This window comes from Pleurodeles waltl, chromosome 5, assembly GCF_031143425.1.
Source record: "Pleurodeles waltl isolate 20211129_DDA chromosome 5, aPleWal1.hap1.20221129, whole genome shotgun sequence".
Taxonomy (NCBI): Eukaryota; Metazoa; Chordata; class Amphibia; order Caudata; family Salamandridae; genus Pleurodeles; species Pleurodeles waltl.
Genome location: NC_090444.1, coordinates 90,859,723 through 90,873,245, shown reverse-complemented (window position 1 = coordinate 90,873,245; position 13,523 = coordinate 90,859,723). Strand labels below are relative to the sequence as shown.

Below are 13,523 nucleotides of genomic sequence, written 5' to 3'. Positions count from 1 at the left end.
TTCTATGACACTAGCCATTCCTTAGCGCTATTGTGCGTCTTTTTTTAAATATGGCGCACAGATGTCGCTAAGGAATGGTGTTAACCCGTGTAAAATTTTTGGAGGCACAGCTGCGTCATTTTTCAGCAATATGGTCCTATATCTCCCAAGACAGCTGAATACGTATTATTGTTGTGCATATCTTCTTTTCCCACAGTTTAATCCGGTAGATCACCAAAACACTTGCCTACTACAGTAATCTGTGAAATTTCATGTAACAAAATAGCTGCCTAAAAGCTTTAGCAGAGTGTCTAATAATCCATCCTTACAATCCTATTGTCGTTAACACATGCTTTTCACAATTAGTAGGTAAGGGCTACAGGGTTGGTCATCACGTTTCATAATAAACAAATTAAAACTATGAAATCTGGAATGCATTTCCCAATGACGTGATGAAGCGTTTGCACTTTAACACTGGTATTACACTTTACCCAACACCACCCTATTCAAGTGCACATAGACTGTCAATCATCATGCAAGCAGTTATAAAATTACAAATATGTAGAAAAATGTAGCTTGCACAACAATACACGACCCTGCTCACCAGGGTCTAACAAGAATCATTACACGGTAACCACCCCAAAGTTTGCCAGAATAGTTGGCTATCATTACACGGTAACCACCCCAAAGTTTGCCAGAATAGTTGGCCTACGTTAAAACCCTTGCCCACCATGGAAATCTGTGAGATTTCACGCAGCAAAATACCTATCTGTAGGCTTTAATATAGAGTATTAACAATCCACACCTAAACGTCTATCAATTTTACCATATGCTTGTCACAATAAATATGTCAGGCCTAGTACCTTTATCATGACATTTCATAGTAAACAGATCAGGCCTGTTGCCATGGTTAATGGCTTCCCCAGAACCAACTCAGTCCTGCTGTGTTTAGTATAAACACTGTCACAAGCCGAAAAATGCAATACATACAGGATATTTAGTGGAAGTACAAAACTGTTGCCCACTTCAATCCTGTACTCAGGGAGACCAACATGTGAGTGAAGCTTAAGCCCCTCTATCAGTAGGACTCTGAAAGCTTTTTTTGTTGTTGATCACATGAGGTCAGGTGACAGTTAAACTGGTAAGCAGGTCCAAAAATCCATGTAGGGTAATGACTGCCCTCCTCCCATCTGTCCTGCTGCCAGAGAAATACATCATAAATGATCTAGTTATCTAGGACACTTAAATAGCATAACAATGTCAAGTTTGTGAACCTGAATGTTTCAAGCTGAGGGAGCCAAAATGCCAACAGCTGTATGTAGGCCAGGCACCTTTTTGTTGTGGAAGCATACGTCTGCCCCATCAATACATGTACTCCTGGCTCCCCCCATATGGGGGGAGCCAAACCCCCTTTTCTGGTGATTCTAACACAACTGAGCTGTTAAGCCAGACCACAATAAGAGGGAGGGACAGTCTGCCATCTTAGGTCTGGCCAAGAAATTAAGGTCATGAGGAGCCTTCAGCCTGAGAATGTAAAATTCACATGCTTCATTTCCATTGTGATTTATTTTGCCCGGTTCCACGTAAACTAAACACACAGTGACTTTACTGTGTTTAAAATACCCTAATATGTGTAGGATTGACAGGCATTTCTTATTTTTTTCAGGCAGTCTTCTTACAATCACTTTCACTTATCACCATATAACTGCATTACATGCAAATGGATTACAAAAATATATTTTTTTAATCACATCATTATTATTTTAGCTTAGAGACATAATCACTTTTTTTTTAACGAAAATGACTTTGGTAAATATATTTATCATATGAATTGAAGAATGACATCTTAGAAAATACTTTCAATTATCTGAGTTAAAATGACAATTAATCACTGAGAAGCAAAGATGCATCTTTTAATTTGACAATAACAATCTGAACATTCACAGCTCAGTATCATTAATTGTGTTCTTCAGCCAGCATGGCCGTATACAAGGTCTCCAAAAACCTGAACTTCACAGAGTGTGAGAGTTGCCGTTTTTCCTGGTATTACGATGTTCAGGTATCGGCCTTTCATTCCGTGGCACTGGAATGTCTTAGTATCACCGGCACTAATATAGGCAATGACAGTACATCTAGCAAGAGAAACAGAGAAACAAAGTTGAAAATATGCTAAAAAATAAAAATTATATGGATTTCTCCATTATTCCTTAGGGAAAGACCATCTGAATGAAACGTTTACGTTTAATATACAAAGTAACACTAGAGGACAGGTTCGGATGGACTTTCACCAGAGTTTTATTTGACTTACATAGGTCTACCAACTCCACAATTGGCTGAGCTCTTTGAGGACATTTTCCTGATAGCAACACTGCCCAGAATAACTAAGGAGCCAACATTTTGCCTCCTTAATACTAGGCCTACTGACAAGAAACATTTTAGACCTTTACCCATGCCATAAAACACACTATAAGATACTTAAAAGATTATTGCTATCATAGCAATACTGCAAAAACTGGTTCGCCAAACAAAAATGGGTTTATCCCAGGAAGGTAGAGGTTAGCCAACTTTAGATGCTTATTCTACATGGAAGGCCACAGAATGGTACGGGAGATTCTCCATGAGACAGAACTGAGGGCTGGTACTACCCTAGAGATCGTAACTATCTTTGTGAACTTTGTGAACTACTCAAAAACCCTGTATCAATCCCATCAACATTCTGATGAACAGAACCTCCAGGACTTTGGGGGAGATATTCCCACCATGGCATTGATGATGGAGGATAGAGGTAGTCTTGATCGAGGGATAGAAGCAACATAGATCATAGAGGTCATACACCAACTTCAAAGTAGGAAGATGCCCGGGCCAAATGGTCGGCCTGCAGACGTTTTTAAGTGCTTGAGAAGCAAATTGAGCCCTCTTGAAAATATGCTGAGGTGCCCAGGCAATGCGGTGCCTACCTAGGTATGTCCAAACTGCTGTCATAGTTCAGGGGAAACAACCAGAAGATTGTGCCTCCTATAGGCCCATCTTGCTGTTGAACCTAGAGGCAAAAATACTGGTAAAAGTATTGGCAAGCCACCTCTATGATGTGGTGGGTAACCTGATCAAAGCAGGTCAATTGGGGTTTATGTGACACAGAGCCATGAAACACAATCTTAGACAATTATATGGGTTACGGGAGCGAAGCAAAACCCTCCAGAAACCTGAAGTGATACTCTGCTGGATGCAGAGAAGGCATTCAGCTCCCCCGAATGGCCCTACTTAATGACGGTGCTAAAAAAGATGGGATTTTTCCCAGCATTTATTGCTTGGGTCCGCCTATTATACACAGCACCGCTGGCTAGAGTGAGAGTCAATGAGGCAATATCACTGGAATTGCTGTGACCATTGAGCCCTTAGCAGGTGGATAAGGAAGGATGGTCTGCTGAGAGGCCTACGATTGGACTAGGATTGGGAGGACAAGAGCTCCTTACATCTGGATGATCTGCTTCTCAATTTGGCAGACACCATATGCTCCATCCCAAGAGTGATGGTCATATTAAATACATTTCCAAGATACTCTAGGATTCACATCAACTGGTGCAAGTCGGGATGGTGCATACCTGAGGGATGGGATTACCCTCTATAATGGACCTTGGCTGGTTTTCAGTATCTGGGTATCTTTATTATGGCCCCGTGGACTTTATAGCAACAAACCTGGGGTGACTACTCACCCAATATAAGACCGACATAGCCTACTCAAGAATGCTCCCACTGTCCCTCCTGGAAAGGACCACGCTATAAAGAATGATATAACTACCAAACTTCTTGTACGCACTGCAAAGCATGCCATACTGAGTCCCTGAGACATTTTTCCAAACAGTGGCGGAAACCACTAGAGGGCTGCTGTCTGTGGAACAGCCAATATGAAGGTGAAACACACTAACTAATCTCAAATTATACTACTGGTCAGCCCAGCTGACGGTGAACAGTTATTGGGCCTTGTCAGAGCAGTTGATCCTGCCTTTATGGCAGATAGAAGGGCACTGCCTCGACGGAGTACACTAGGGCATTATTAAGAAGGGATGCCTCAAGGACATAGCAGAATACTATGGCCACTGTAGTTCAGATCTGGAAAGACCTGGCCAAGGGTATGGGCTGGAAGGGGAAACGTACTCTAGAGGTGCTCCTATGGGACTGAGAAAGGCTCACAGACCTGAAAAACTTCACCTACTTCCAAGAAGGGTATCTAATAGGTATTTCCAAGGTGGGCCTGAGGGGCGTGCTGTCATTTAAAGAACCCCGAGAACAGTTTGCTCTATCAGACTCCTCAAGATTTAAATATATTCAGGTAAAACACACTCTCACTTAATACACAACACATCTGGGAAAAATAGCCAAAGAAACATACAGCATTCTGACAGCCCCATTGTGCAAACATGTGATTTTGCAGATCTATGCAACTCTATCTAGGAGCAGCCTACAAACCCTAAACAGGTTAAAAGGAAAGTGGGAACCAGACTTGGGAATAATCAAGGTTACAGACTTGGAGGAAGCATGCAGGTACCCAAGTGAAGTAGTGATAAGAGCAGGTTTCATGCTCATACAGATAACAAGTTGCATAGATCATACTATACGCTGACCAGGCTGTACAAAATTGGCAAGATCCTCAAAGACCGGTGCTGTCAAGGCTGCAACCAAAGAGGTACACTGGTGCATTTCTTATGGGAATGCCCAGATTTAAGGGCCTTCTAGCTGAGTATACATGGGTACATGGAACAGATGATGGGACATCCACTCGAACTACCAGCACAAGTGGTGTGTCTAGGAATATGGGTCCTAGGCTCACTGTGCCACTGGATTCAAGCTGGCCTGGCTGATGAGGGGTGATAACACGAAACTGGGTCCAGGATGCTTGCTTCCAGTCCAGAAAGGACCTGGCCTAGCAATTTGGGCTGGAACGTTTCTATGGGAAGCAGGGCCACAACTGATTTGTATATGGCTGGGTCCAAACTGGGGTGGCATGGTGGGCAAAAAAACTATGGATTTAGGTCCAGATCTCTGACTGGGGGTGAATGTTTGACGTTGTACAGCAAACAATCCATCATGTGCTCTTTTTGTATTAGGAATGTGGGGAGAGCAGACACTACACAGATCCCCCCCATGATTTGTAATGTGGCACTGATGGTGGCTAAGAGGGATATTCTGCAGGCATGGGGCAGAGGGAGGGCACCCCGAAAGATGCAGGTTACATTGATACAATGTTTTAAAAAAAGAATATTAAGCAAAATAAAAAATAGACTACATTCCAAATATGTAGCAAAAACAGCAAGAAATCAGACAGCATCTCTAGTAGGATAGGAAAGGTCTCTTAAAGATCTGGCTCACTCACAAAATCTAGGGTTTATAGAAAATCTCCTCAAAGAGAAAACTGCAGATTTGTTGTGGTTGAACAAACAAATACATTTTCAACAAATCAGAACAAAGATTTTGTAATAATCATACAGCCCTACCATTTAATCACTAACCCACTATGAATATTGATTCAACCCCTCTGACTTTATGTCACATGGAGGTGTCAAAACAAACTAGTTACATAAACAACAGTGAACCACTGCGAATGAATGTAATACTGTTTGCAAGCAGATCCCTAGAGAACTGTTACACCCGTGAGCCCATGCCAGAGAGTCTTTTTTTTTAGAACAGCGTGATTCATAAATAAATGTACGACTTGTTTGACTACGTGCAGCAGTAATGAATAACACTGAATGTGACATTCATTGTGAACATGAGGGCGTTAAGGCCTACTTGAGGCCTAGTTAGCAAAAGCCAGGAAAACACAATTTAACAGGTCATTCGAAAACTGTTTTAAAAGCATTAGCATCATATCAGTGTACATGTGCCAATTCCAGTGTAGAGTATGATTCTGTACTTTGATAATAATGCACATTTTTTATTAATTCACAGAGGTTTTCTCAGTTTACCCGCACTGCTGAGTCTATCTAACCCTTCAACGAATTATAATACAGTCTTCATTACTTTCTGTTTTTTGCGTTTCTATTCTTCCAACATCTTGATTTTTTATACTCTATCTCCGGCATCTTCCATCTCCAGCTCATACCTCTTCCTTTTAGACAACATATTTTTCTCCTTACTCCCTCATTTTGAAAATAATAATCCAGAAACTTTTCATAAGAGAAAGAGAACAATCACATAAATTAACACAATAATTACAGATTTTTGTATAGCCCTTAGCATGCCCACACCCAGGCTATCAAACCACTCTCTAAACTTAATAAAATCTTTTTCCATTTTTTCTCATAAGCCCTATTTTTCAAAAGCTTTGACTTCACAAGAAACATTAATGTGTTCGAAACATAAGCATTAACAACCCTACTGTTATCAGGGATGAAACACGGAGTGAAGCACTCTTTCACCTTCAAAACCCTGCAAACTCTGCCTTCCTTTGCCTGAAGGATATCTAGCAGTAGGCAGTTTTGCATAATCATGGCACGCATAGCAATAAATGCATTTTTTATGTGCTTTGATGTGCAGTCAGTGTTAGAAGTGAGCGTATCTACAAGCACAGAAAATCTCACACCATTTATGGCCCCTCCAAATGGAAGGAATCATAGCTCCTAACAGATCTAGCACAATCTGTCCAAAACATATTTTTACTCTCCTCAAACCAACAGCCTCACTCATTTCATCACCATGGTAAACTCTCATACTAAAGCGAGATGGCAGTAACCCACCCAGTTACAAGGCAGATTAAAATAAGCAGTCTGACCACACACTTAAGAAATTCCCCTAAGTATTAGCTCTTCAACAATTAAAAATTCACAGCATAACTTCTTTCACTCTCACACCTTCCACAAACTCCCTTGAATTAACTCATGGAGGTTTATGACGCACCATATATAATTCACACTTTCTCGCATACTACGTTCTTAATCTTGAATGTAAATTTGAAGTCCTAAATTCTTCTTCAGTCTTAAAATGTTCTCTGACTTTCTTTTCATCTTTCCACTGTTTCAAAATGTTCACTTTCCTTTTGTTACATTCCTTAAAAAATTGTGCTTATCTATCCTCAAACCGCACACATACTCCCCTTTAGTAATTTTAATATTGTGGTTAGTTTTTGCAGCTGGTTTTAAATACCTAATATTGGCTACTAAACACCCAAGAACTCCAGAAACAGGAAGGTATTTCATTGATATATTTTGAAATCTGATAAATCTGATTACAAAACTCTTGCTTATTAAACATGCTAACGAATGTAAGACATTGGCAGTTGATAATATGTTGATCCTTCACCTATAGAAGAAGGAAGAAAGGTACACACAAAGCAGTTCCCAATCCATGTGATCTCTATATGTTCTTTCAATAAGTTTGCTTATATGTTATTGTGAGAAAGTAGCCTATTTCTATCATGGTTACCCCCATTTTTGGCCTGTTTGTCAGTGTGTTTGACTGTGTCACTGGGATCCTGCTAACCAGAATCCGAGTGCTTATGCTCTCTCCCCTTTAAATATGTTTGTTGGATACTGCTAACACAGTATTCCACTCATAATTGGCATACTGGTGCCCCCTTATAAGTCCCTAGTATATGGTACCTAGCTACTGTGAGAAAGTAGCCTCTTTCTAGCCTTGTTACCCCCACTTTTGGCCTATTTGTGAGTGTATGTCAGGGGGTTTTCACTGTCTCACTGGGATCCTGCTAGCCAGGGCCCAGTGCTCATAGGGAAAACCCTATGTTTTCAGTATGTTTGTTATGTGTCACTGGGACCCTGCTAGTCAGGACCCCAGTGCTCATAAGTTTGTGGCCTATATGTATGTGTTACCTGTGTGGTGCCTAACTGTCTCACTGAGGCTCTGCTAACCAGAACCTCAGTGGTTATGCTCTCTCATTTCTTTCAAATTGTCACTAACAGGCTAGTGACCAATTTTACCAATTTACATTGGCTTACTGGGACACCCTTATAATTCCCTAGTATATGGTACTGAGGTACCCAGGGTATTGGGGTTCCAGGAGATCCCTATGGGCTGCAGCATTTCTTTTGCCACCCATAGGGAACTCTGACAATTCTTACACAGGCCTGCCACTGCAGACTGAGTGAAATAACGCCCACGTTATTTCACAGCCAATTACCACTGCACTTAAGTAACTTATAAGTCACCTATATGTCTAACCTTTACCTGGTAAAGGTTAGGTGCAAAGTTACTTAGTGTGAGGGCACCCTGGCACTAGCCAAGGTGCCCCCACATTGTTCAGGGCCAATTCTCCGGACTTTGTGAGTGCGGGGACACCATTACACGCGTGCACTACATATAGGTCACTACCTATATGTAGCTTCACAATGGTAACTCCGAATATGGCCATGTAACATGTCTATGATCATGGAATTGCCCCCTCTATGCCATCCTGGCATAGTTGGCACAATCCCATGATCCCAGTGGTCTGTAGCACAGACCCTGGTACTGCCAAACTGCCTTTTCAGGGGTTTCACTGCAGCTGCTGCTGCTGCCAACCCCTCAGACAGGTTTCTGCCCCCCTGGGGTCAAGCCAGGCTTGTCCCAGGATGGCAGAACAAAGGACTTCCTCTGAGAGAGGGTGTTACACCCTCTCCCTTTGGAAAATGGTGTGAAGGCAGGGGAGGAGCAGCCTCCCCCAGCCTCTGGAAATGCTTTCATGGGCACAGATGTGCCCATTTCTGCATAAGCCAGTCTACACCGGTTCAGGGAACCCTTAGCCCTGCTCTGGCGCGAAACTGGACAAAGGAAAGGGGAGTGACCACTCCGCTGACCTGCACCTCCCCTGGGAGGTGTCCAGAGCTATTTACGACATCCTGGTCCCTCCTGGGCCACAGCAGTGTCCAAAAACCCTTACCGCACGATTGGCAGTTAGCAAGGCTTGTTGGCGGTCTTTTGGTGGGAAAACGCTTCTGCACGACTCTCCACGGCGAGAGGGATCCGTCATCCAAAGGGGAAGTCTCTAGCCCTTTTCGTTCCTGCAGAATCCTCAGCTTCTTCTGTCCAGTAGAAGCTTCTTTGCACCCACAGCTGGCATTTCCTGGGCATCTGCCCATCTCCGACTTGCTTGTGACTTTTGGACTTGGTCCCCTTATTCCACAGGTACCCTCGACTGGAAATCCATCGTTGTTGCATTGCTGGTTTGTGTCTTTCCTGCAGAATTCCCCTATCACGACTTCTATGTCCTTTGGAGAACTTTAGTGCACTTTGCACTCACTTTTCAGGGTCTTGGGGTGGGCTATTTTTCTAACCCTCACTATTTTCTAATAGTCCCAGCGACCCCCTACAAGGTCACATAGGTTTGGGGTCCATTCGTGGTTCGCTTTCCACTTTTTGAGTATATGGTTTGTGTTGCCCCTATCCCTATGTGTCCCCATTGCATCCTATTGTAACTATACATTGTTTGCACTGTTTTCTAAGACTATACTGCATATTTTTGGTATTGTGTACATATAACTTGTGTATATTTGCTATCCTCATACTGAGGGTACACTCTGAGATACTTTGGCATATTGTCATAAAAATAAAGTACCTTTATTTTTAGTATAACTGTGTATTGTGTTTTCTTATGATATTGTGCAAGTGACACTAGTGGTACTGTAGGAGCTTCACTCGTCTCCTAGTTCAGCCTAAGCTGCTCTGCTAAGCTACCATTATCTATCAGCCTATGCTGCTAGACACCCTATACACTAATAAGGGATAACTGGGCCTGGTGCAAGGTGCAAGTACCCCTTGGTACTCACTACAAACCAGTCCAGCCTCCTACAGCTACCCAGGGCATTGGGGTTCCAGGAGATCCCTATGGGCTGAAGCATTACTTTTGCCACTCATAGGGAGCTCATGCAAAGGGTTCTACAGGACTGCCATGGCATGCACCATTTCACAGCCATTTACACTGCACCAGGTCACTTATAAGTCACCCATATACCAGGCCTTCCAACCCTGAAGGCTGGGTGCAAAGTAGCTGTGTGTGAGGGCACCCCTGCACTAGCCTGGCTTCTAGACCCTGTCTACATTTGTGCTTCCATTGCCCAATGAAGCATGACTTTATTATCTCTTTTGTCATATTTGAAGGGGGTATGCAGGTATATGTTAAACAAAGTGCTGTGCAACAGGGCTAATGTAAACTGGTTCCCACACTCAGCTGATTACTCTAGGACAGCACACCAGTCTGCTCAAGCCTGTGATGGTGTAGTGTTTCATGGGCTCCAGGAGGGCTACACATGGGTTGATCAACTACTGGCAATGACTACTAAACATAGCTTTGACTTACCTTGGGTTGTTATTTCCGTTATTTGCCAGGGAGTTCCCAATTAGAATTTCCGCTCCAGTCAGCCTTTCAGAATATTCATTTCTGTTGGTGATTTTAACAGTATCAATGTGGTACTGGTCTAGCATATCAAGCCTCCACCAGGGACTATTTTCTATATGTGTATGAGAGCAGGACCCATGGGAATATTCGGGATCCAGATTTCCATCAACAGCATTGATCGCCAGTCCAAGGTAACCCACATCTTGCCACTGTCCTGTAAGGACACTTGACTGAGTGACCCGGCCTCTCAAAGCCTCATTTTTGTCTGCAAGAAAAGAAAATATACAGTGAGGATATAGCCAGATGTAGCTGCTGCACATTTAAAAAATAAAATGTGAAAATATATTTATTACGAGTGCAGATACTGTCGTCTTCGTCACAAGTCACAAATATTTTGAAAACAACCAAAAGAGCTCTGATTGTATGGGATGCCCACTGTCCCAGAATCATCACAGCGACCTTCCACATTAAAAAAAGAAGAACAACATGAATGTTATCCAGTGCTATACACATACTAATGACAGCAAAGAAGAGGAAAAAGAACAGCTTTACAACTTACTCCAGTCCATATGGGAGAAATGCCTTGAGAGAGACTTCACCATACTGATGGGGGACCTCAATGCCAAGATTGGAAGTGACAACACTGAGTACAAAGACGTCATGGGCAACAATGACCTTGGTGACATGAAAGAGCATGGTGAAAGGCTCCATGCCCTGAACAGTCTAGTGATAGGTTGTAGTAGGTTGTAGTGCATTCCCACACAAAAGAATACATAAGGCAACATGGGTGTCACCAGACCATTCATCAGAGAATCAGATTAACCATGTATGCATTGCCAAGACGTTCCGGTGGTCCATGCAGGAAGTTAGAGTGACAAGAGGAGCAGACATGGTGTTAGAATATCACCTTGCCAGGGCCAGGCTAAAGCTAAAGAAAGCATGGATGGAACCAACAAACCAACACCAGCGATATACCACCACAGATGCACAGAAACAGAGTGACTACTCAGTCACCCTCAGTAACAAGTTTCAAGTCCTGCAAGAACAAGAGAACAACAGAGACCCAGTAGAAAGTCTCAGGAGAAGATCAAAGAAGCAGTGACATCAACCTGCCAGAGGTACTGGGTCTCAAAAAACACCAGCATAAAAAATGAATCTACATTGAGACTCTACGCAAAATCCATGTGATAAAGGAAAAGGAAGCTGCAGTCCAGGTGCGGCCCATCCTTTAGGGCAGAGGGGCCACGCCCCCCACCTTTTGCCCCTCATGAAGAGTGTCTGTCAGGATGAACAAAGGTCAGCCTGACAGACAAACTTCATTTTCAGCTCAGATAGCCAGGAGTGAGACATGTGCAGACGTCTGGCTGCCTGAGCTGAACTTTGCTGGGCTGAGGCGGTCACAGCTCCTGTGGGCGTGACCTCCAGGAAATGTGCCTCGAGGCCCTCCCCTGGGTGAAGAGGAAAGCGTCACCTATTGGCTTCGACCCGGGCGCTTCAGGTTTAAGCACTTCGACACAGAGTGGGGTGGGGTCAGCAGTCTCACTGATCCCATCCCACTCTGTGACGAGGCTGGGACTGCTGCCTTCCCTCATTGGCTGACCTAAGAGAAAGCCAATGAGGGAAGCCAGCAGTCCCAACCCTCCTGGGACCTCGAAGCTGAAGGTAAGTGTGTGTGTGTGATGTTTTAAAATGAATGTTTGGTGCGTGCGTGCATGTTTGAATGTTATGAGTGTTGTTATGGATGTGCGTGCGTGTGTGTGTGAAAGAATGAGTGTGTGTGTTCTTTTAAAATGAATGTATGGTGCATGCGTGCATGTTTGAATGTTATGAGTGTTAATGGATGTGCGTGCCTGCGTGTGTGAAAGAATGAGTGCGTGTGTGTGATGTTTTAAAATGAATGTTTGGTGCGTGCGTGTATGTTTGTTAATAGTGTTGTTAAAGCATATGCATGCGTGTGTGTTTGTGAAAGAATGAGTGTGTGTGAATTTTTAAAATGAATGTTTGGTGCGTGCATGCATGTTTGAATGTTATGAGTGTTGTTAATGGATGTGCGTGTCTGTGTGAAAGAACGAGTGTGTGTGTGTGTGTGCTTCCCGCCCGCCCCCCTCCCTCCTAAAGCTGCCGTCCGCCCCTGCTGCAGTCAACGTCAGCCGAACAAGAGCAGAAAACGCAAAAGCTCAAGGCAAATACACCAAAACCAACAAGGAAGCAAAGAGAATCTTAAGAGCAGATAAGGGAAGATTCATTGACGGTCTTGCCACCGAAGCCATGGAAGCTTGAAAGAACTTAGCAGCATAAGAAGGAAACTCTCCAGCAGATACAGCAAGCCAGAAAGACCTGTTAAAGACGAAGCTGGGAAGACAATCATGGGTAACAAAGGCCAATAACAAAGATGGGTGGAGCACTTTGAAGAACTGCTGAACCAGCCCATGCCGTGGTTTCCAGCTGACCTACAGCTAGCTGACAAGGGCTTGCCAAAAAACTGCAGCAGACCAACCAAAGTCGAAATACAGCATGTCATCAAACATCTGAGAAATGGGAAGGTAGCTGGACCTGACAACATTCCTGCAGAAGCACTGAAAGCAGGCATTGAAACATCTATACACATGCTCTATCCCATGTTTGGATGAATCTGGGAATAGGAAAAGATGCCCGCCGGCTAGAAGGAGGAATGTCTCATCAAGATCCCCAAGAAAGGTAACCTGAGTAACATTGCAAACTATAGAGGGATAACTCTTCTATCAACCCAGTAAAGTGTTTAACAGAGTCATCCTGAACAGAATGAAGCAACAAGTCGATGCTGAGTTGCGAGACCAGCAATCCAGCTTCCTTAAACATAGATCCTGCACAAACCAGATTGCAACACTGCATCAATATTGAGCAGTCAATGGAATGTAACTCCCCCCTCCATGTCAACGTCATCGACTATAAGAAGACATTCAACAGCGTTGAAAGAGAGACTCTTTGGGAACTCCTCTGCCACCAAAGTGTGCCAGATAAACTCATAAGAATCATCAGTAAATCTTACGAGGGAATGACCTGCAAGATAGTCCATTGAGGACAACTCACGGAAGCCTTCAAAGTGAGGACAGGAGACAGCCAGAGTTGTTTGCTGTCACGTTTTCTCTTCCTGCTGGCCATAGACTAGATCATGAAGATCATGAAGATATCCACAGCAAGGAGAATAAATGAGATCCAGTGGTCACGTTGGTGCAGCTCG

At 43.4% G+C, this 13,523-nt stretch overlaps 1 protein-coding gene across 1 annotated transcript in view; it reads right to left on the bottom strand.

Moving 5' to 3' along the window:
• Positions 1-1,841: 1,841 nt before the first annotated feature.
• The window catches only part of LOC138296999 (uncharacterized), a 178,244-nt gene continuing 166,562 nt past the window's right edge, over positions 1,842-13,523 (bottom strand). Inside the window, exons 10-11 of the mRNA XM_069236515.1 lie at positions 10,265-10,568; positions 1,842-2,111 (exon numbers count right to left, since the gene is read on the bottom strand). Of these exons, the coding sequence (XP_069092616.1) occupies positions 1,949-2,111; positions 10,265-10,568 (467 nt within the window). The 3' untranslated portion in view covers positions 1,842-1,948. The remainder of the gene's footprint in view (positions 2,112-10,264; positions 10,569-13,523) is intronic.